This window comes from Polypterus senegalus, chromosome 5 (assembly GCF_016835505.1).
Source record: "Polypterus senegalus isolate Bchr_013 chromosome 5, ASM1683550v1, whole genome shotgun sequence".
NCBI lineage: Eukaryota > Metazoa > Chordata > Cladistia > Polypteriformes > Polypteridae > Polypterus > Polypterus senegalus.
This window is the reverse complement of record NC_053158.1, coordinates 186,041,178-186,066,464: the sequence shown is the minus strand read 5'-3', so window position 1 is coordinate 186,066,464 and position 25,287 is coordinate 186,041,178. Positions and strand designations below refer to the sequence as shown.

At 40.4% G+C, this 25,287-nt stretch overlaps 1 protein-coding gene across 2 annotated transcripts in view; it reads left to right on the top strand.

Moving 5' to 3' along the window:
• The window catches only part of LOC120529699 (1-phosphatidylinositol 4,5-bisphosphate phosphodiesterase gamma-1-like), a 224,286-nt gene that overhangs the window by 85,976 nt on the left and 113,023 nt on the right, over nt 1-25,287 (top strand). For both annotated transcript variants that reach the window (XM_039753754.1, XM_039753755.1), the window contains exons 2-4: nt 652-801; nt 1,743-1,836; nt 20,934-20,981. In XM_039753754.1, coding sequence (XP_039609688.1) covers nt 652-801; nt 1,743-1,836; nt 20,934-20,981 — 292 coding nt within the window. The remainder of the gene's footprint in view (nt 1-651; nt 802-1,742; nt 1,837-20,933; nt 20,982-25,287) is intronic.

Here is a 25,287-nt window from a genome sequence, read left to right as displayed (position 1 = left end):
AAGAGGAAGTTTTTTTCCTTCTGATACTACTAAGGATGAAGAGCTTTTTGTGCTCTTGGCTGGATACAGGCCATTCTGCTGAAATATTTAACAAAACAGCAAAGGAGTCGAGGATCATGGCCTCCATGTAGAGAATATACAAGTAGAGTAGATGCCAGTTCATCAATCCATATATTTTATGGATATGATTTTTTTCATCACTGGGTCACAGTGAGCTACAACATTGGGCACAAGTTTCAGTCCTGGATGGCACACTCAGACATGCCCACATTAACTCACACAGTGCTAATTTTGGATCTGCAGTTAGTAACATGTGCATGTGTTTGGGACAAGAAAAGTAACCGGAGTGCCTGGAGGAATGAGAAGTGGTTAGACTAGACATACACTGTATATACACACACACAGTGTCCCTCACAGCCCCAGAGTCCTGTGTTTCAGCCCAGGTAGTGTCTCTGGTTTTTCTCCCATCTTTGACGGGCTCCAGCACTGACGGCACTTGGATTATGTGGACATTACTGTAAAGACATGCATGTTGTTGGGTTAACTGGTGACTCCCAGTTAGACTCAGTAAAATCACGATGCTTAAGTAGACTGTAAATTAAGTAATTTTGCCCCAATCCTTACGCTTTGTTTTTGTCTCTCTTTTTAAAGTTGACATCCGTGAAATCAAGGAGATCCGACTAGGAAAGAATTCTCGGGATTTTGAGCGCTACCCTGAAGAGGCCCGGAAGGTGGATGCTTCTCTCTGCTTCATTATCCTCTACGGAATGGAGTTCCGGCTGAAGACTCTGAGTGTTGCCGGTGAGTTGGCCTATGACCACAAAACAAGAATACGGCTCAGTTGAGCGCTGTTGCAAGTTTACTGCATCATACCCCCACCTAAATGTTTTAAATCCTGCCTGACGAAGGGGCCTGAGTTGCCTCGAAAGCTTGCATATTGTAATCTTTTTAGTTAGCCAATAAAAGGGGTCATTTTGCTTAACTTCTCACTTCATCCATAATGGCTAACACAGTACAACACCATAGTACTAAAATCCTACAAAAAACTGTCTTGAGCTAAAACGAAATTAGCTCTGGATGCCCCATGCTGGCGCCTGAAGATCAGGTAGCTCTATTGTAAGCTACTCCGATGCCCCCTTCTTTCCATTTCTTTACCCCAATTTGGACTTTAAATTAATTTTGAAGAGAGATTTACTGTAAATTGCATTAGATGACTTGTCATTAGTAACAAAGTCATGACACTATGAGCTCTAGTCTATTCTGTTAGATGTGCCATTCTGATGGTCCTCTCGTTCACGGTGTCCTAGCTGGGATTTTTAAAACTTTGTTCCCACTTTTTATAAACATGCATTTAAGTTTGTAAGAGAAAACAGACTGTGCCAGTGTGTGTCAATGGCTGCTTACCGTGATTACTAAATGACCTGGTTCAGTTTACCCAAGGAACAAGAGCTGTGAGGACAACTGATAAGTTCCTCAGAAACCTTTATTTAGTGTTGACTAGAAGGGTAACCATCTGATAAATTGTTCTTAAGGTATTGGTAGTCAGTGTGAAAAAGAAAGCCATGTGTGAAAATTTGGCAAGAAGAGACTGGCCAAAATGGCGATACCAGCCGAACCCCATATTTTAGGCACCACTACAGGACGTGGCACTCATTATAAAATAATGGATGATGATCATGTGCTTCAGTTATACTTCAGTTATGTCTCTTACCACTTGGTTGCTGCTTTTTCTGTTTCCCCAGCATTCAGTGAAGAGGAGGTGAATCTCTGGATTACTGGCTTGAACTGGTTAGTCATGGACACCCAAAAAGCCTCGGCCCCCTGCCAGATTGAAAGGTAACGTTCTGTTACTATTGTCATATCAATCTGCTTGGATACTAACAGAGGGCCGGTTTATAAAAATTAGACACACGTTGAAGTCACAAACCAATATTTTTCTCAGCAACCTTCTCTGAAGAACATCAGAATATCTCTCTATTATAATAAAGAAATGAGATGTGACTTTCTCAGAGAGACACTTTCACGTCCTGCGAGACGAGACTTTGTGCCAAGAGATTTAACCACACCTGGGGCCGGAAATACAATACAAAGAGTAGAAGAAAAAGTAGAACGTCGTAAAGAATTCAAAAATGTTGGTGCAATACACATACAGAGCAGGTTAGAGATAATGGAAGTACGAAAATTTGAATGTCTCAAAAAAAAAAGATAGTAAAGATCACATTAGCGCAAACAAACGGAAATTATTACTTGATGAAATAATGGAACAGCGAAAAGAGATTGAATATATTTTTCGGATTTAAACTTTAAGTTGGAGACTTGTAGATCATCTAACTTGTGTTGCCATCAGGGAAAAAAAAGTAGTGTTCCTTCCCAATGAAGAGGCATATTTGCGAAAATTAAAAGATTTGTTGTTTGGTGAAAGTGAAATCCCGCGAGACACAAGACTTCATGCAAAGAGATTTGGAAAAGTCCTGCCCACATCTAAAACATTTACAACCACGCACACAGTTCAATCATTTCTCATTTGTGTGAATGCTATTGTCAGACACAGTTTGTATAGAGAGAAAGAAACGATATTCACTCATAGGCAGTTATACGTTGCATTGTTATGATGTAATTCCAAACATGGAATCAAAATTCAGTGCAATATTGATGAAAAGGTAAAAGCGAAAAGAGATCAAACATATGGACATAGGTGATACGACAGAAGTATGTAGAGATTGTTTGGCTTTAAACTTTAAGTCGGAGACTTGTAGATCGTCAAATTCGTGTTGCCATCAGGGAAAAGTAATGTTTCTTCCCAATGAAGAGGTGTATCCACAAGAATTAAATGTTTTATTGTTTGGTGAAAGTGAAATCCACATACGTGAGCGGCAGAGACACAAAGTTGCTGGCGTGTAGCACAGGCAGGGGGGTTGGTGAGTGAAGCGAGCAGTATTTGAAGAAAATTGACCATTCATTCCAACTTTCATCACTTTCTATTCTCCTGATGTATCCTCAGTATTATCCAGTTGAGGTTTTCAAGGTGTTATTCTGAACTGCATTCCTAAGCTTATTCCACATACTGTATGTATGGTCGTGAACGCAAAGAAATACCTGCTAACATTTGTACGAAACCTCCCCTTAACCGACTTCCCTCTGTCGTCCCCACGTTCATTTTCAAATAGAAGCTGGTAGGCCCTGTAACCTCTAAATCTCCATTTACTTAAACAAGATTCAGCTCTTTCAGCCTTTACTCAGATTTCACACCCAAGAGTCCTGGTTTACGTGTAGTTGACGTCCTGTGGACTTTGCCCAGCACTGTTACAGTTTGTCCTTCTAATGATGTTGAGACCAAACACAATGATTCCAGGTCTCAAAAGTGTGTTTTTCAACATAGACTCCATACTGGGTGGGCGCTATAATCCTTTTAATCATGCTTTGTTGTCCACTATCTGACTCCATTAGGACACTTACTATTAGTCTCATACTTTGTAGCTCCAGATCTCTTACTCTGTAATTATATTGTATAGTTTCACTTCTAATGTAGAAGTTTTGACATTCACTTTTACTAAACGTTTTTAACATTTGCCAACTGAATTTTCCCTGGATCCTTCAATTGAGATTTTCTTGGCTCTGTATGCTCTGAGGCTAGGGATCTGTGCCGGTAATCAGAAGGTTGCAGGTTCGAATCCCACAAACGCCAGAAGTGACTCTACTCTCTTGGGCCCTTGAGCATGGCCCTTAACCTGCAAGTGCTTCGTCCTGAGTATGATGTCAATTTGCATCCAGCCCTGCAAGCAGGTACTCCAGCTTGAAGGGAAAACTTGAGGGTTGGCATCAGGACTGTAAAAAACCTCACTCTGTTCCAGTGTGGCGCTGAGGTGTCACCCGCTGCACTCGGTTCCCAATCCACGTGTTTCGGTGTGTGGTGGGTGCGGCAACGTGCCATCAGCGCATGCTCCCAACCTGTGTGGGCTGAACCATCTAAATAGAAGTGTCTCTGCAGAGGACAAGTTGGACAAAAGTCCTTCTGGATTACAGGGGCTATTGACAGCATGACCAGTCATTTAGGTAAAATGCTCATCAACGTTGACCTTCAGAGTGAAGTGGACAGTTGGGCACCAAAAGAATGTCAAATGATGCTTCAGAAAGTGTCTATTAATGTGATGTACAAATTGAAAGACTGAGTGCATCTAATTTGAAGAGTGCTTCAAAACATCTCTCAATAAGGCGTGAGATTCCAACACAATGTCTTACACCATGGTTCACCTGTTTGAGACTTACTAACCATATTGGACATTTAAAGGAATACTTCACCCAAAAAATGGTCGTATTACTTCTCTCGTATTGATTGTACTTATGACTGAGAAAAAAAAATGTTAATCTATTGTTTTTTATAGAGAACAAAGATAACAGATTTCCCAATGCAATTGGTAGCGATGGGGATCAACACTGAACAAGAGGAAACAATATTAAAAAGACTGCAAAAAAACTTAAATTCCATGTGTTTGGTATCCAGTCACATGCTCTAAACATTGGCTACAATATTGTTAAATAAACCACTTTTAGAAAATTCGCTCCTACACAATGAGAAGGTGTTAAAACGGAATTGAGCTTTTGAAGTGAAGACCCACCTCTGTCCTCGTTCATTGCCTCAAATTCATAGTTTCTGGGTTAGTCATTGGCTGTTTGTGAAACTGCAGTGCTGAATTCACCTTCTGTTTGTTGAAACATCTTGGATATGCACAAAAGGGAGGATATATTTTCCTCCTGATAATATTTTCGCTCACTTTTGTTTACTTTTCATTCTCTAGTTGTACAATTGTGGCAGCATACGAGGTATGACATGATGATGATAGAACTTTATTTGTCCCCAAGGGAAACTTTGGCTTTTTACAGAAGCTATTTAAAACACGGAACAGCCTTATAGTGTCATCCATGCTACAAACTGTTACTGAAATGGGGCTGTTGAAAGTGGTGTATGGTGAGGATGCCATGAAAAAGTCAAATGACTTTGAGTGACATAAGAGGTTCAAGGAGAGACAAGAAGATGTGAATGATGACTCCAGAAGGGGGCATCTATCATGACAATGTCCCACAACCTTGATGCACTTGAGTGTTTGTGAGATCCTGGCTAAGAAATCAATTGTCAAATTGGATCATATCCACCCTAATTTCTCCTGACTTAGCCACTTAGGGAGGTCTGGCTCTTTTCAAAAGTAAAAACTACCAAGACAGGACAAGGACTTTTCAGACATTACTGTTTGTGAGCTTTTGTAAAATTTTAATTTCCTTTTCTGGACAAATCAAGTCCTATCTATCTATCATATAGTGCCCTTCATAGCTATCTATCTCTTATATAGTGCCCTTCATATCTATCTATCTATCTATCTATCTATCTATCTATCTATCTATCTATCTATCTATCTATCTATCTATCTATCTATCGTGACAGTAAGGGGGTGCTGTCGTCCCCTTGAACCCTCTGATCAGACGCCAGACACCAGATAAAATTCATGGCACCTCCATGCTGCCGGAAGGGCTCCATCTAGCGGTGTGGGGGTATTGGCCGGGATGAACGGCCGGCCATATCTCACACTATCTATCTATCTATCTATCTATCTATCTATCTATCTATCTATCTATCTATCTATCTATCTATCTATCTATCTATCTATCAACATGTCATTTAACTAAATGCACAGGAGATTACTTTGAAGGTGACAGTAGCCGCTAATGCACAGGTATGCATACATTTTTTCTACAGGTTCATTCTGAGAATTAAATCGTCACACCCTGTACAACTGAATACCTGATGTGTGGATTATGCGACACGAGGAACTTGAAATTTGTTTCATGGATGTTTTGATGTTGTTTGCTGATTTTCAGCATTGACACATATCATATCCGTAATTTTGTTAACTTTGTTCTCCATAAACACAAAAGATTAACAATTTTTTGCCATAACCAAAAAAAAAAAGGAATAAATATAAATAAAGATTAAAAATATAATTTTTAGGTGGATTGTCCTTCAAGGCTGGCATCACACTACACGACTTCAAATCAAAGTGCATGGTTTTGGACACTTTAATTTTTTTTGGCTCTCTACAATGTATTATCTTTATTCTTTTTAGAAGTTTTTAATTATGTAGAATTTGATTATATTGTTTTTTGAATTCATTAAGATTTTGTAAAGGTCATTATTTTAATGTGTCGCCTTTTGGTTTTTGTCACATCAGTCACCATTTTGTAAAGCTGTGCCGCGTTGCTGGCATCATTTCCTGGATGTCACAGTTTGAGGGTATCTTCTGGACGAAAGTACTGAGATTAGAGTGACATAACTGAAGGCTGTCCAAGATGGTGGATGACAATTAAACATTTCTGTGCTTTCATTGAGTGCTTAATAACTTTTTCAGGGCCAAAACTTTAGAGTGTTTTTCTGACTTTGATTTGTATTTGCGTTTTGGCTTTGATTGTTCTCTATTTTGTGTCTCCCTATTTTGACTTTAGTTGTCTCTTTCCACTACGTTTTTGTCTCACTGTCGTCTTTGTTTATTCTCTGCTGCCTTTTGCCATCACTGCAGAATAATGTCACACTATTGACCGCAGTTTCTGGATCTCGTTGCCTTGTGGATGTCAGACTACATGCCTTTCAATTGCAGTTTCAAATGTCCTATTGCTCCATGAAACTATCATAAGGTGGACCCATTTTGGCTGCCAGTCAACGCAGAGCACTAGTAACTTCAGTCTTCAGTATCTTTCATGGTGTGAACTGTGTCTGACACATTTAGGACCCCAGTGTCCTGATCTCGGTTTCAGGATCTCTGCACCTCTTGCAATATGTCACACAATGGGGGCCTCCTTAAATTACACCCAATATGACACGTTTAGGACCCCAGTACCTTGTACTTTCATGACCTCACTGTCACACATTCACGGACCCTTTGAGCTTGCAAATAGTATGAGAAATTCAAAGCCCTAACACTTCACCGACTCTAGGGACCTCAGTGTCTCCACACAAGGTCACACTAGATTACTCTTCATGTGATTCCTCCAGGTCCTGGGGTCTTGTAGACTCGGTTTTAGAATCAACATACTTTGTAAAACATTTGGGCCCCCATAGCCTGTGTAATTACAGATGTCAGGCTTACTGTTGCTCATTTTGAAGCCCACTCTCGCGCCGACACTCTCTTTCTCACAAACACCCCCATCTCATCACACAACGGCACGTCAGTCTCATGTTGTGCAGATATTGCAGAGCTCTCCTAAGTGTGTCCTTATTGATTATGCTGGATTTTAGACGGCCTAACAGAGAGCATTACTTTGCCTGTCGTGAATAATTAATTACAAGGCTGAAAGCTGGAGTCCATTAGCTGGGGCCCCAGATGGCTACATTTCTCTGCCTGCCCCTGTGTTTGACAGCCTCTGTAACATGACGGTCCAAAACATCGCCTTCCCCCACATGAATCTTGAACCTGTATTTCAATACTCTCAGGAGGGCCATTGTCTGCCAAAGCTTACTGGATTGTGCAGCCTGAAAACAAGAGGGAGGCCTAACATGTCGTCGGAGACATCTGTTAAAGTGCTCTCCCACCCTGAGTCAAACAGACGCCCGTCAACCTGGGGTGCAATTCAGCATCGGACAAATGTTCCTTGCAGGGCAAATTCACACATTGAATTTTCTTGTGAAAATGAACCCAAGAGTCAGTGTTTGTGGAAATACAAATAGGTTAGTGTTGTTGTTTAGCTGGCAAGCGTGTGAGATTAAAAAAATAACTTTGGTATTGTTGGCGAGATGAATGGCCTCAGGTTGGGGTTATAATGTGCACACAAAGCACCCAAAGATAATCAATTAAAGGAAAAGAAGCCCATATAGCAAACGCATGGACTTTCTGAAAGGTCCGTAACTATCTTATATATAAACGTCTACGCATGGAAGTGTGTCTGTCTGTCTGTCTGTCTGGCCCGGAAGTGAGAGGTGGAGTCGGGGTAAGGGCTCCGTCTCTGAGGAAACAGAAAACCCGCTTAGCCACTAATAACACAAGGGAGGCAAGCACGAAAAAACGAAACCTCAGAAGAAAGACAAAGTTGCTTAGCCATTAACATCGGCAAAACAAAACCTCCAAAGAATGACAAAGTCGCATAGTCTCTAATACACAAGCAAGGCAAGCAAATCGACAAAACGGAACCTCAGAAGAAAGATAAAGTCATTTAGCCACTAACATCAGCAAAACGCTTTTTACTTTTCCTCCCGCCGCTAATGCACAAGCGATGTGAGTATGTTGGCAAAACAAAAACTCCTAGGAGAGAGACACCCAGAGTAGTTCCTTTCAATTTGCTGACGTCTTTACATTTCAGTTTTTTTTCTGACGATTTCAATAGTTTCTCGGACCCCGGGCTTTTTACAGCACGGGCTTACACAGCTAGTAACTAAATAATAATTAATTGCATTTATATAGCGCTTTCTAAAGTACTTAAAACCACCCCCAATGTGTCGCATCCACCTGGATGGTATGGCGGCAGCCATTCTTACACCAGTATGCTCACCTCACATTAGCTATTAGGTGATGAAGATAGTTAGCCAATTAGGAACACGGGATGATTAGGGGGCCACAATGGACATGGTAGCCAACTTAGTCAGGGCATCAGCAAACACATCACTCTTTTCAAAAGATGCCCAGGGATTTTTTATGACCCCAGAGAGTCAGGGTCTGAGTTTTATGTGTCATCCTGGATGACGGCTTGTGCAGATCAGTAATCTGTTTGGGTGCCCATCTTGTGAAAACTTTACTGTTTCCCGGGTCATCATGCTCAATGGAACGTGCAGATTAATAGGTGATGATTGCACATGAAGCAACAGCAGACAATGCAATCCATCGGTCTTCTGTGTTGAAGGCATTCAACTTGTTGAAGGGGGGATTAGTTTCAACAACAACAACAACAACATTTATTTCTATAGCACATTTTTATACAAAAAGTAGCTCAAAGTGCTTTACATAATGAAGAAAGAATAAAAGACACAGTAAGAAAAATAAAATAAGTCAACATTAATTAACATAGAATAAGAGTAAGGTCTGATGGCCAAGGTGGACAGAAAAAAAAACAAAAAAAAAAAACTCCAGACGGCTGGAGAAAAAAATAAAATCTGTAGGGATTCCAGACCATGAGACCGCCCAGTCCCCTCTGGGCATTCTACCTAACATAAATGAAACAGTCCTCTTTGGATTTAGGGTTCTCACAGAAGGACTTGATGATGATGGTCACGTAGACTTCTGGCTTTTAATCCATCCATCATTGTTGGAGCATCATGAAGCTTTGAGTAGGTGGAGGTGGCGCAGGCTACCACCACAAAGAAACCGGAAAAAGAAACAGAAGAGAGAGTAGGGGTCAGTACAAATTTTAGAGCCACCATGAATAGTTATTATGATGAATTGAACATACAGAGTATCAGGATTAAGTTAAAGTGAAGTTATGAAAAGGCCATGTTAAAGTAATGTGTTTTCAGCAGTTTTTTAAAGTGCTCCACTGTATTTGCCTGGCGAATTCCTATTGGCAGGCTATTCCAGATTTTAGGTGCATAACAGCAGAAGGCCGCCTCACCAATTCTTTTAGGTTTTGTTTTTGGAATTCTAAGGAGACACTCATTTGAGGATCTGAGGTTACAATTTGGAATATAAGGTGTTAGACATTCCGATATATAAGATGGAGCGAGATTATTTAAGGCTTTATAAACCACTAGCAGAATACCCGTGCTTTGCAGCAGAGGAGTAGTGTGTTAAAGAAGTTATGAAAAAGAAAAGGAAACATTTTAAAAATAACGTAAGATGATTGTTAATGTAATTGTTTTGTCATTGATATGAGTGTTGTTGTCATATCTATATATATATATATATATATATATATATATATATATATATATATATATATATATATATATATATATATATATATATATATATATATATATATATATATATCAAAATACCTGCGCTTGGCAGCGGAGAAGTAAAAAGAAAAGGAAACATTTTAATAATAACATAACATGATTGTCAATGTAATTGTGTTGTCATTGTCATGAGTGTTGCTGGCATATATATATATATATATATATATACACTCACCTAAAGGATTATTAGGAACACCATACTAATACGGTGTTTGATCCCCTTTCGCCTTCAGAACTGCCTTAATTCTACGTGGCATTGATTCAACAAGGTGCTGAAAGCATTCTTTAGAAATGTTGGCCCATATTAATAGGATAGCATCTTGCAGTTGATGGAGATTTGTGGGATGCACATCCAGGGCACAAGCTCCCGTTCCACCACATCCCAAAGATGCTCTATTGGGTTGAGATCTGGTGACTGTGGGGGCCATTTTAGTACAGTGAACTCATTGTCATGTTCAAGAAACCAATTTGAAATGATTCAAGCTTTGTGACATGGTGCATTATCCTGCTGGAAGTAGCCATCAGAGGATGGCTACATGGTGGTCATGAAGGTATAGACATGGTCAGAAACAATGCTCAGGTAGCCCGTGGCATTTAAACGATGCCCAATTGGCACTAAGGGGCCTAAAGTGTGCCAAGAAAACATCCCCCACACCATTACACCACCACCACCAGCCTGCACAGTGGTAACAAGGCATGATGGATCCATGTTCTCATTCTGTTTACACCAAATTCTGACTCTACCATTTGAATGTCTCAACAGAAATCGAGACTCATCAGACCAGGCAACATTTTTCCAGTCTTCAACTGTCCAATTTCAGTGAGCTCGTGCAAATTGTAGCCTCTTTTTCCTATTTGTAGGGGAGATGAGTGGTACCCAGTGGGGTCTTCTGCTGTTGTAGCCCATCCACCTCAAGGTTGTGCGTGTTGTGACTTCACAAATGCTTTGCTGCATACCTCGGTTGTAACGAGTGGTTATTTCAGTCAAAGTTGCTCTTCTATCAGCTTGAATCAGTCGGCCCATTCTCCTCTGACCTCTAGCATCAATAAGGCATTTTCGCACACAGGACTGCCACATACTGGATGTTTTTCCCTTTTCACACCATTCTTTGTAAACCCTAGAAATGGTTGTGTGTGAAAATCCCAGTAACTGAGCAGATTGTGAAATACTCAGACCGGCCCGTCTGGCACCAACAACCATGCCACGCTCAAAATTGCTTAAATCACCTTTCTTTCCCATTCTGACATTCAGTTTGGAGTTCAGGAGATTGTCTTGACCAGGACCACACCCCGAAATGCATTGAAGCAACTGCCATGTGATTGGTTGATTAGATAATTGCATTAATGAGAAATTGAACAGGTGTTCCTAATAATCCTTTAGGTGAGTGTATATACACACACATACATATATATATACATATACATATACATATATATACACATATATATACACACACACATATATATACAAATCTACATATATATCTACATATATATATATATATATATATATATATATATATATATATATATATATATATATATATATATATATTATATAGGGGTGGGACTCGATTAAAAAATTAATCCAATTAATTAGAGGCTGTGTAATAATTAATCTTGATTAATCGTATGTAATCACACATGAAATTTGCCTCAAATCGCAAATGTTTTTTTTTTTTTTAATTTAAAACGGTTTTAGTGAGTGACAGAATCAAATAATAGACATGGACATGAATATTGTAAACTCAAGATCGTTTAATTTCTGAAAAAAGCTTTTAAACTGCATTTCAATTCAAAACAGAAACAAAAATATCATCCCTGGCTAAAATTGGGCAGACTTAAAAATAAAGTGGTAGTTTAAGTACTTTAAGTACATTTTCAGAATAGCATTGTCTTTAAAGAATAATAACCAAAATTTCAACATAAAGCAGTTTTTCTTCTTAAAAAAATAAGTCAGAAACATAAAAGTAAATTTGACCAACAATCTTTAAACTCTGAGTAACCTTAGCCAAAATTATTTTGTACATTAGGCTAAAACAGTGTGATCATTGAACATTTTGTAATTAGATGTAATTAGAATTACTAACGGTCACGGAAGTCCAATGATCCCCAGTAAGAGCCACAAAGTCCACTTTCTGTAATTCATCTAATTTTGCTTGCTTTTCAGTGTGCACAAAACCACGCTTTTATCAAGGCCTCGGTTGGGTAGTTTTTTGAAATGAAATTTTCCTCCGATCAGTCATAGCAGCGCGCTTTATTCCGACTCTAACATTTTTGTAGCTGTGATGTGTGCAGCAGTGTAATCAATGTACCAGGAAATCATCCATCCATCCATTATCCAACCCGCTGAATCCGAACACAGGGTCACGGGGGTCTGCTGGAGCCAATCCCAGCCAACACAGGGCACAAGGCAGGAACTAATCCTGGGCAGGGTGCCAACCCACCGCAGGACACACACAAACACACCCACACACCAAGCACACACTAGGGCCAATTTAGAGTCACCAATCCACCTAACCTGCAGGTCTTTGAACTGTGGGAGGAAACCGGAGTACCCGGAGGAAACCCACGCAGACACGGGGAGAACATGCAAACTCCACGCAGGGAGGACCCGGGAAGCGAACCTGGGTCTCCTAACTTGCAAGGCAGCAGCGCTACCACTGTGCCACCGTGCTGCCCACCAGGAAATCATGCATTGACAAAAATTCCCCTTTGCTTGGAATTGAAAGTGTGATTAAATGCGTCATTTTTTTAACGCGTTATGGAGTACATGCATCGAAGCTTCTCAGCTGTGCTTGTGCTAAGAAAGGGAAAATTTTAAAAATAACGTAACATGATTCTGCGTTAACTGCATATTTTTTCATACGTCCCAAACCAAGGAGATGCGAGGTTAAAATAAATCAGGAAGCGCATACTTACTCAGTACACCCATTCTCAGGAATCGAACCTCAGATGTTGGCGCTAAAGGTGAAGTCTCTACAATTGCGCCACGGCGTGTGGCTTGTCTATTTGAGAGTATGTAGATCGGGGTATATATATACATATACATATACATATATATATATATATATATATATATATATATATATATATATATATATATATATATATATATATATATACCCGCATATTGCAGCAGAGAAGTAGTGTGTTAAAGAAGTTATGAAAAAAAAAAGGGAACATTTTAAAAATAACGTAACATGACTATCAATATACAGTATTTGTTTTGTGAGTGTTACTGAGTGTTGCTGTCATCAAGGATTTGATTATCATTATTTCTTTCAATCAGGTTCGTATTTGTAGGATGTGTTGTGTTCAAGTTACATTCCGTGTTTGTCAATCGTTGTAAAGATGACAGGTTTCATTCATCGATTCGTTTCTTACTGCATCAATAAACAGCTCGTCTTCCTCTTTATCTGAGACGTGACACACTGCATGCACGGGTTTTTTTTTTACACTGTCTTCCTTTAGCGGGACATTGACTTTTTCCACCGTGTGCTTTGTTTCCGCAGTAGCTGCACTTATGAATATCCGTGTATGTATCAGACGCTTCATATTTTTTTGCCGCCTTTTCAATTGTGTAATTCTGTTTTTGTTCAGCGCTCTTTGGAACTGTTGCTTTTTATCTGTGCACTGCGTCAGTTCACGTGAGCCACTCGGTGTACATGCATCGAAGGTTCCCAGCTGTACTGGTGCCATCTCGTGTAATGTCAGCTAAGACCCGGCACTTAAAAGTTTCTCTCGCAGTTTCAATGAGTTTGTGCCAAACACCACCCTGACCATCTCATCTTCCTCTGCATAAGCACAGTCCTTCACACGTGAATATTTACCGGCAGTGTTTGTATTGGATTGCCGCTGATGGACGGCCTTATATGGGCAGGCACTAAATTACAAACGCTAGTGGCAGCCTGTCTATGAACTTAATTTAATATAAACTTACGGTTCATGCCGTGCTTTGTTTCCGCAGTAGCTGTACTTATGAATATGCTTGTATGCATCATTTGCTTCATAATGTTTTTCTGCCTTCTCAATTGTGAAATGGCGTTTTGTGCTCATCGCTGTTTGGAGTTCTTCCTTATTCTCTACGTACTTACGTAGGAGGCGTGATGATGTCACACGAAACTCCGCCCCCCGCAGCCATCTCCAACTCAAGACTCCATTACATTATATGGGGAAAAATAGCTTCCAGTTATGACCCTTATGCGTAGAATTTCGAAATGAAACCTGTCCAACTTTTGTAAGTAAGCTGTAAGGAATAAGCCTGCCAAATTTCAGCCTTCTACCTACACGGGAAGTTGGAGAATTAGTGATGAGTGAGTGAGTGAGTGAGTGAGTGAGTGAGTGAGTGAGGGCTTTGCCTTTTATTAGTATAGATTATTATTGCTGTTTCTCTATATATGAATAAATCTATGCAAAATTTGTCTTAATTTTTCTCTATACGTCATTTTCATTTTCTATTTAAATAGGTTAACATATTCAGATATATTGAAGGACTGCACCACGCTGCCCCAAGCGGCACGAACTCGAGCTACGCCACTGATCTGGGCCAGGCAGGATTTCCCCTAACTGGTCTGCACTCCGCCACCTCCTGGTCTGGCATGGAATTACTCTCATTCAGGCCCTTTAGCTGCCTCCCAATCGCACATGTGCGGCACCTCCTATAAAATACTACTACTGTACTACAACTACTAGTGATAATAATTATAATAACAATGATAATAAAAGCTATTAATATTACTACAGAACATGCTTAATAAAAGTACTTAATATAGTAAATACAAGGTCAAAATGAAGTTGAATATTTAGATATTCAAAAAGATGAACATGTGAATGTATCACCCACTTGTGAATTTAAGTAAACTTAATTTTCTCCTTCCAGTGACAGCAGACGGCAGTAAGGCATTAACTAAATCAGTAGTGTTAGCTACCAATAAAATTAACCAACAAGCTAATCTGAGTTAATTGTTCTTTTTATTCATCAAAGGTTTTTGCACAATGCTTGCCCACAATTCAGGTAATGACTAACTAGTAACTAGTAAGCAGGAGTGGCGCCTGTGTGTTGGTGAAACTTACAAACGTGTTTACTAATGTAAGCCTTTAATATCATGACTCGGTCCTGAGCTCCACGGTATATGTAACCCACATGCATTTGTCAGCTGGGTACGTTAACATCAGAATACATCAATACTCAATATCAAAAACGTTACACATAATGCCATTGTCACTGTATTGTTACCCCAGTAAATCGCTTGTTTTAGTGTAGTGACAATTGATGTAACGTTAGCATGCTTACTGGAAGTTGAATAAATTTAGATTTCTAAACACACTGCAAAGGCAGCACACGCTGCTTCTTCATGCTTTTGTGGTTTTTTTTTTTCCATTCTGAGCTCCTGACTGGTGTTGACGTGATGCCGACCCTCTGCTATTAATGGAAAATGATTACAACAGGTTACTGTCAATGACGTTTCATTTGGCGATTCATGAAACAGTAATAACACCATTAAGCAGGCCCCAAACCCCACTGGTCTTTGATCACAGGCCCCTCCATGCAGTATGTGATGTGTCTATAGGAAGGGGCGGCTCTGGGAATAAACTTAAAAACAGGAAAAGTGTAAGACAATTAAAGAACTATACTAAACTGTACTATAAACAGATAAATAAGTAAATAATATGTGATGAAGAGATAGTAATACAATGAAATACATAGGAAGAAATGAATGGATCTTCTACATAATAAAACACTAAGGTTTGGGTATACAAGCAATCTGATTGGTCAGTTTCTCTTTGGTGCGATTGGTCAGTTTGGCGACACGATGAAAGGGGAAGTGTGAGTGTGAAACACACGAGGAGTGAGTCGCCTTCAAAGATGGAGAGTATAAAACTGGACAGGAGACGAGAAAGGCGCCTTGAAAATAACGACAGAGTCTGAGAAGCAGGCTTTACAGGAACATGCCTGAGAAAGAGAACGCACTTTTTATTTTTTTTTTTTTAGATTTTTAGTTAGTGATTCTTGCCCCTGGCTCACAGCTGAAGGGGCACGGGTCTTCATCTGTGTGGAGATTTTACGTTCTTGACATTTCGGCATGAGTTATCTTGATTTGTTCTTGATTCCTTGACAGTATACGGTATCACACTCTGGGGACCCTTTGGACTTGCCAAGTAGTATCAGACATTGCATTAAAAACACACGCAGGTGTAGCAAAGTCAATGAATGTGTCTGCCGTAAGTGAATTCCGTGTGCCATTCAGGGTCACCTCATATGTGGTGTTGCCAACATAGGATTTGACTTCCTAGAATACTGTAAGAGAAAATGGATTCCGCGGATGGATTTATGGCACTTAACAAAAACTCTTTCTCATAATAGATGTCTATTGTGCAAGCAACTGTGAATATTTTAGGGGTTAAGTATACTGAATGTCGTACAGCCACTCCTGGCTACACACAATTCAGAGTGTAAATACTGCCAGACAAAAATATGCAAAATAAAAGTCTTTCATTACAAGTACTAGCAAACCTTACACAGAAAAATAAACAAATAAATAATAATAACAAGCAGTGGGCATTACAGCTTAGCTCTTAGCAATTGGAATTTCTTCTGGCTAGTCGGTGGAGACAAGCGCTTGTTCAGTATGTCACCCCTTGACTCTCATGTCAATCACAGCTGCCTTTTCTCAGTTTTCTCAGTCATTGCTTTACCTTCCTCCAGGTAACTGTGGCATGTGCCCTCGCTCATACTACCAGATTCCATAGCAGGTTCCTACAACACTGCCTCCTGGTGGTCTTGATGGCTATTATATGCTTTGTGGTAACTGGTAATGGCCCAGCTAAATAACAAAATTCCTATCAATAATCCACCTGTTTCCTGGGGCCACCTAAGTAGTGATTTTCCCATGTCACATCACCAAGTGCTGAGTGTTTTCCTCAACTCCCACGGACCAGAGATCCACCACTTGGGCTCTAGTCAGGTGACATTTGTGTGAAGTCATATAGTGCCTTCAGAAAGTATTCAGACCCCTTCACTTTGTTTCACATTTTCTTACGCTGCTGTTTTATGCTAAAATCATTTCACTTCATTTTTTCCTTCATCAAGCAACACTCAATACCTCAGAAAAAAAAATCAAGATTTTAGAAATTTTTGGAAATATAGCAAAACTCAAAAAATCTGAAATATAACAATGACACAAGCATTCAGACCCTTTGCTGTGATGTTTGTCATCTGAATCAGGTGTATCCCATTCTATTGGTCATCATTGAGATGTTTGTACGCCTGGTTTGGAGTCCACATGTGGTCACTTGAATTGGCTGGCCTGATTAGGAAAGGCACTCACCTCTTTATTGAGGGTCCCACAGCTCGGGGTCTGATTACTTGTGTCAATGTGATATTTCAGTATTCCATATTTAGTTAATTTCCTGTTTTTGCTTTGCACTCTGGGGTATTGAGTGTTTGTTGATGTGAGCAAACATGAATTAAAAATGATTTTAGCATAAGGCTGCAAAAGGGGAGAATCCACTTGATATTGTGTGTGTATATATATATATATATATATACTGTATACAGTATATATCTGCGGTGGGTTGGCACCCTGCCCAGGATTGGTTCCTGCCTTGTGCCCTGTGTTGGCTGGGATTGGCTCCAGCAGACCCCCGTGACCCTGTATTCGGATTCAGCGGGTTAGAAAATGGCCGGTCTGCTGGAGCCAATCCCAGCCAACACAGGGCACAAGGCAGGAACCAATCCTGGGCAGGGTGCCAACCCACCGCAGTATATATATACTGTATAAACTACCGGTCAACCATTTTAGAACACCTCAGTTTTTCCAGTTTTCATTCAAATTTCATGAGCTGATATGCAATGAATGACCTCAAATGGTGGAAAGGTACGCAAGTAAACTGCTTAAAGTTTAGGTCAGCAAAAACTGAAAACAAAAAGAAATTTCAGAATATTACAAATGGGCCTTCTTCAGAGAACAACTAATAGGTTACAACCTACAAATGTTCTGCAGCAATTCAAATAATTTAAGACCTGGAAATTGAAGCAAACAATTTGCACAGGTGTCCTAACTTCTGTTGATTACTTAAAAACCCTCCGTCTGTCTTAAAGCAGAGTTGGAGTTACTACACACTCAAGTACTACTTGGACAATATTACACTGTAGAAAGTTGTAAATTCCAGTGATAATGTTAAGAAAATGTCAATTAATAAATGAAATGAGACAGAGCCTCATTACCCTCAGAAGTGTAGGCCTTTCATTTAGAGAAACTGGAAAAAAATCCAAGTGTCAGTGAGCCCAGTGGTGTCCTACACAACCCAAAGACAACTGGAAATTGAAAGAAACTCTGATAGGAAGAGAACTGGCAGACCCAAAGTCACAACCCTATGAGAAGACAAGTTTCTGAGGGTCACCAGCCTGCGTGATTACAGGTGCCTCAAAGCACAACAACTTCAATGAAGAGGAGACTTTGTGCTGCAGGTTTGACAGGGCAAATGGCAGGACAAAAAATGGCCTTGAAATTCCAGCTGTGGACTACTGCAGACTGGGCAATGTCTCATCTCCTCAAGCACTCTCCCATAAATTCTGCTTCTCAGGCTCTGTCATTTCGAGGTGCCTTGCCCGCCTCCTGTCTGCTTTTATACTTGCCATCTGTGAAGGTGACTCTCAGCATGCCTCCAATGTCTACAAAATGTACACCTTGTGTGTCTCACACTCACACCTCCTCTTTCAATTGCGTCACCAAGGCCAAACTGACCATTTATACCAAAGCAAACCGACCAATCTGTTTGCTTTGAGGAACTGGACACACACACATTACAAACATTACCATTGTATTATATATATTGTAATAAACAGACACAAACTCGCATAAAAGGTTTGGGGTTTTCCGGCCCCGTATATTGTACAGTTTTTAGCAAAACAAATAAATCAGTCAGTGATATGACTTGTCACAATTACAAGAGACATAAAGCATATGATGGAGGGACCATTTATGAGGTGGGACCGGAAACTGGCGAATGAAATGCTAGGAAGGAACCGAGGTGCTGTATGGGAGCCATGACGTCATCAGGAGGGGACCAGAGGAAGGGATGGGATGCAGAAATAGTAGCACGTGGTTTAGGGACTCCGTGCGAATTTATGGTGCCGTTGTTTCTGCCTTTCTGTGAACACAAAAGAAAGAAAGGTTAGCACCCCGCCTTTGTCCCCTGGCACGATATTTTAAGTTGCTCGTCGGGTCTTTACGCGTCACCTATGTGCGCATGCGTGACAATATATATATATATATATATCTACTGTATATATACTGTATATATAGTATGTTTAGTATTATAGAGTATAGTAATCCCTCGCTATATCGCGCTTTGACTTTCGCGGTTTCACTCTATCGTGGATTTTAAATGTAAGCACATCTAAATATATATCACAGATTTTTCACTGGTTCGCCGCTTTCTGCGGACAATGGGTCTTTTAATTTAGGTTACATGCTTCCTCAGTTTGATTGCCCAGTTGATTTCATACAAGGGACGCTATTGGCGGATGGCTTAGAAGCTACCCAATCAGAGCATGTATTGCATATTAACTAAAACTCCTCAATGCTATAAGATGTGCTTCCCGCGCTGTGCTTGTTTGCTTCTCTCTGTCTTTCTCGCTCTCTGCCTGACGGAGGGGTGTGAGCAGAGGGGCTGTTTGCACAGAGGACACGGACGCTCCTCTACAAAATGCCACTTTATCGCGGTGCTTCTGTATACTTAAAAGCATGTATTGAGTTTTTGATTGTTTGCTTTTCTTTGCGAGCGCTCTCTGTGACATTCTCTGCTCCTGACGCGCTCCTTTATGATGGCGCTCCTTTGAAGATAAGATATGTTTGCTTTCTTTTAATTGTGAGAAAGAACTGTCATCTCTGTCTTGTCATGGAGCACAGTTTAAACGTTTGACTAAAGGGTGTTATTTCATGTCTAGAGGGCTCTAATAATGTTAACAGGGTGGTAGAGTTTATAAGGGCTTAAAATATATAAAAATAACCACACAAACATATGGTTTCTACTTCGCGGATTTTCACCTATCGCGGGGGGTCTGGAACGCAACCCCCGCGATCGAGGAGGGATTACTGTAGTCACATTTATGTCATTTTCAGTTGGATAGAAGATGTCCGTAAACAGGTCTGTCATATTGTGGTGACACATCCACTCCAAGGCAGACTAAGTGTCAACACAAACAGCAAGAGTGACTTAACAATAGAAAAAAAGAGAACGAATACAATTATTTAAAAAAGCAATATAAGAAAGTGATGCCATAAACCTCAGCAGTTGCAGCTGTATGCTATACTAGAATAATCTGTTCTGTGTATTGTATTGTATTGACCCCCTACTTTTGACACCCACTGCACGCCCAGCCTACCTGGAAAGGGGTCTCTCATTGAACTGCCTTTCCCAAGGTTTCTTCCATTTTTCCCTACAAGGGTTTTTTTTGGGAGTTTTTCCTTGTCTTCTTAGAGAGTCAAAGCTGTGGGGCTGTCAGGAGGCAGGGCCTGTTAAAGCCCATTGCGGCACTTCCTGTGTGATTTTGGGCTATACAAAAATAAACTGTTTTGTATTGTATAGAATAAAAAGTCTTTAGTCTTGGATTTAAATCTATGGTGGAATACACAGTATGGCCATGATACTGGAGAGTGGTGACATGGTGAACATTGATTAGCAGAGTAAGTATTCTACATGTAACAGTAATGCCCCTACAAATCTATAAACCTAAATTTACTGTAAGATATATTAAAATAAACACGTTTTCCGTGTTGACTGTACCTTGGCATTCCCCCACCTTTTTGATTTTGTATCTTGACTATCTTTCTTTTTTATTTTAGCAAAGCAGTAGCAGCATTTAACTTAAACAAATAAATGATGTGACTGATTCATCAAAACAAAGAATGAACTCTCTACATCAGTGACTCTGAAGGACGTGTTGAAAAGCTGTCTCTCTATACAACACTTTTACAGTATTATTGTTCTTTTGCAGGTGGCTACGGAAGCAGTTTGACACCATGGACAGGAATCGAGAAGGCAGGTATGACCTACGGGCCTGATTAGTCTTGAGAAGTGAGTGAAGTGGGCTAAGTTTTTGTGACCACACAAAGATATTGCAGTGAAGGCTGGCAGTTGAGCCAATGCATTACTGTGATACTGTCACTACCAGCACACTTATAGAATGTTTGCCAGTAAACATGGAGCACTTCATCCTGCTGCTCCTTGCTGCGAGTGCTTTGTGCTTAGGTAGACCCCATTCACTCAGCTTTACCCAAATTTCAAAGAGCACTTGCTTGTAGTTTTGCTAGTCTTCTTGAACCCGTGATCTGAATGACACTCAATCTCATTCTGAGAAGCGATGAGCATGGACCTCACTGTCTGAAGGATGCAGCCACTGCAGCATTTACAGCTGTGTCTCTGATGATTTATTATGGCACTGCCTGTCTAGAGTTTGCTTGTTCTTTCCACACCTTCAGGATCCTTTCTTCGTTTTGCCACATCTCAAGTATGTGTGTGTGTGTGTGTGTGTGTGTTGAGATAACCGGTGACTTTAAATTGGCCTAGTATGAAGAAAGCAGGATGGCACATGTTTTAGCTCTTCTGCCTCATAATTTATAGTCTCCACATGTCCATGTGTTTTATTTTTCTGTGACGTTTCCATTACCCGGGCTTGCTGCCATGGAGGTGTATCTCTCTTTCCCATCTCATTTTATTTCTGGCTGTCTCCTTATAACACCCAATCTCCAGCATATCCTTTTCTAACAAGTCCTTCCATCTGGTTTTTGGGCTGTCCCTCTTTCATTCTCCTGGCAACTCCATCTTTAATACTCCCTTGGACTCTTATGGTTTTCTTTTAGGTTGCCCAAGTGTTCACCCCACGGGAGTTTTCTCTCCGCCATCTTTCAACGTGTCTCTTTCACCATCAGGCTCCTCCAATGTGCTTATTTTCTACTTCTATCTATTGACTCCAAACATCTATCACAGCATTACTTTCTCTTGAACTTCCATTCTTTTCTGTCTTCTGTCTTATTGTTCTCCAAGTTTCTATATCATTGTAACATCACTAGTCTCACTACCTTTTGTTTTATCTCAGGTGCCACCTTTTTGTAATTGAATGTTCTCCAATACTTCTCTATTTTTCCTGCTAACATTCTCTGCCTAATTTCTGCTTCTAGCCCACTGTCCCTTTGAGTAATTGATCCTAAGTGCCAATAGGACTCCACTTCTTCTAACTCATCTACAGTACTTTAATCTTCTTTTAAACTATTACCCTCTTGGTTGAATTTCTTTTAAAAATGTAAGTATATTACCATGGTCATGTGACCCCATTTCCCTATGAAACGTTTCAGTTGAGTTCAAGGTGGCATTCACAAATACTTCACAGATACACAAATTGGATTAAAACAGTATTGGATACAACATCAGGCATCTTCAAATATTTGGGTGGGTTCTGATTTTTAGCCAGTAGCCATTTTACCTGCACTTCAGAAGAGGTCATCCACCTGAAACTCAACATGTTTGGTCCCGGCCAGTACTCGGATGGGAGACCATCTCTCAGCAACTATGAAAAAACCAAAGTATGTCACATCTGTCAAGTTTTCGGCAAATTGAAAAAATGATTATCGCTCCTTTAATTAACGATCTCCAAATTTCATTTTTCCTATGTTTCACGTACACAATATTGTTTTATTCACAAATCAACCACACCTGCCATTTAAATCACGCAGTCGCAGCATTTAAATCATGTGATCGTAATCTTACATTTTCATTGGTAGGCGGTCTTTCCTCATTGGTCAGTGGAGTTGCTAGGTTTTTGTCCTGCAGTATGTAAAATACTGCACACATCCTGGCTTCTACCATCGTGCTATGACTGGAATGATGATATATTTGGCCATCACCACTTCCTTATAACATCAGGAAAGACCTACAGTAGTAACTCCAAAAACTAAAAAAAAACTCAATTTTGGAAAAAATGGCAGTTACAGTACTGGGTTTTTTCGTTGCACATGAGATCTCGGAAAAGCTTAGGTTCCAGCTGGAAGAGGTGTTGGTGAGGCCAGCTGGAGACGCATACCCTGTGATCTGTGGGTGAATCCCAATGCTCCAGTGCAGTGATGGGGACAATGAGCTGTAAAAATGGTGCCACTCTTTGGATGAGACAAAAAACTGGCCTGTTATCATCAAAATGTATCTAATGATCTGATACCTGACCAAAGTAATCTAGACAGAGCCAATCCAGATGAAGTCCAGCACTTTAATTCACACCTTGAGTGTATCGTAGACCCACTTTTTCAAGCTAACACAACAAGTGCAGAGAAGTTCCCCGGTGATCCATGAAGAGTGCTACATCTGAGCATAGTGATTTGGTGCATGGTCCATGTTGGTCTTCCGATAGCCATATGCACTGATTATTGCGAGCTTCATTCCACTTTAACGATCACCTTATCAGAACCACCTAGGAGCCATAATGGACTTGTCACAATCTACCTTCACACTTTGTTTTGAAGTGTTCAAGATGCTGACAGGATATTTGGTTACACAGCACAATGCGTAGAGTAGAAGTCGAGGGCTGTATAATACACTGGTGGGGCCTCACCTGGAGTACTTTGTGTAGTTTTGGTCTCCAAATTACAAAAAAAGATGTAGCAGTGCTAGAGAAAGTCTAGAGAATAATGAATGGCTAATTCTGGGACTGAGAGGTATGAGTTATGAGGAGAGCTGAAGAAGTTGAACCTTTTCAGTTTAAGCAAATAGAGATTAAGAGCTGACACGATCAAAGGGTTTAAAAATATGAAGGGAATTTAGGCAGTGGAACTCAGCTGTTATTTTACAATAAATTTTTCAACAAGGACACGGTTGGAAACCACAGACATATGGAATGAATTAGCAAGTAGTGCGGTGGAGAGTAGCACTTGTCATGTTATGTCATTTACAAGCCTGCTTAATCAAGACCAGGGGAGCACGTGGCTCAGACCTATCCCAGCTAGCATAGGGTGTTGTGCAGGAGCAAAACCTGGACAGGTCACTAGTCCATCGCAAGGTGAACACACACACCAAACACACACTACGGCTAATTTAGCATCGCCAGTTCAAGTAACCTGCATGCTTCTGGGCAGTGGGAGGAAATCAGAGTACCTGGAGGAAACCCATGCAAACACAGAAAGAACAGGGAAATTTCATGCAGGGAGGACCCTGTGCCAAGCCATGATCTCCTCACCGCGAGACAGCAACGCTACCACGCGTAGCCCAAGTAGGATGCTAGTGACCCCTCAAACTTAATTTGATCTTATTTCGGACAATGTAGGTGAATAGGATGGACAAGCTTGCTGGGGTGAATGGCCTGTACTCGTAACAATTGTTCTAATGTTCTAATGATGTTATAACTCTGCAAAATCAGGTACAACATTTGCCAGTAGCTACTACTTGGACTTTCCGGTAGTGCATTTCCCATATTTCCCAAAACACAGAAATGAAGTATGTGTTTTGTCAGGGAAATGGAGCCTTTGTTGACATCATACCTGGGGTGTCATCAGGGTGGAATGTGCAAGTGTGTCTCCTGCTTGGTTTCCCATGAAGTCAATGGTTTCATCTAACAAGTAGAATGTCACGGTGTCAGCTCCATTGGCAATTCTAAACTAGTCCTGCGTGAATGAGAATGTGGCTCTTTTGAGTGGACTGGACTGGAGTCTGTCTTCTGCTCCCCTACTTTTTCCATTAAAAGCAGGCATTATTTAAATAGAGTGACACTGGATGTCATTTTTTACATAAAAAAGGAGTCAAATTAAACATTTAGATGGTGTGCTCTGGGTGGATGAAGGAAAATTTGGTTTGATCAAACTGAGAATTTATAGAGAGGACAGGGCAGCCACAAAGTGGGGGAGGTGGACATGAAGAAGCAAAAGTGCAGCACCGATGCCGAGAACGCATTAGTGTTATTCTGACAGGACAAGCCCACAATCCTCAACACAAACAGGAGGTCTGACAGGAATCAATAGCGGCCAGAGCAGGAAGCAGGGCGGCCAAGACAGGAAGTCATGAGGGTGGAGGAAAGAGGAGCTTCCTGGCAATTAGTTAGAAATAGCCCTTGAGTCACATCAAGCAGGACCAAAATAAAGATTAGGCCTAAAATTGCTGAGGATTCCTCTGACAAATCCGAGGTAAAGTATTTCTGGAAGCAGTTGCCTTGATATTGACTAAAATCCAGCTGAAGTGCAATGACACTGAAATGGCTTGCTGTTGTTTCTTCTGTATTTAGGTCTCTCCCAAGTTTATGTCCTATGTGTCTCTAAATATACTCAAATCTAGAATTTCAAATAATACCTGACTAAAACAGTTCCCTTCATTCT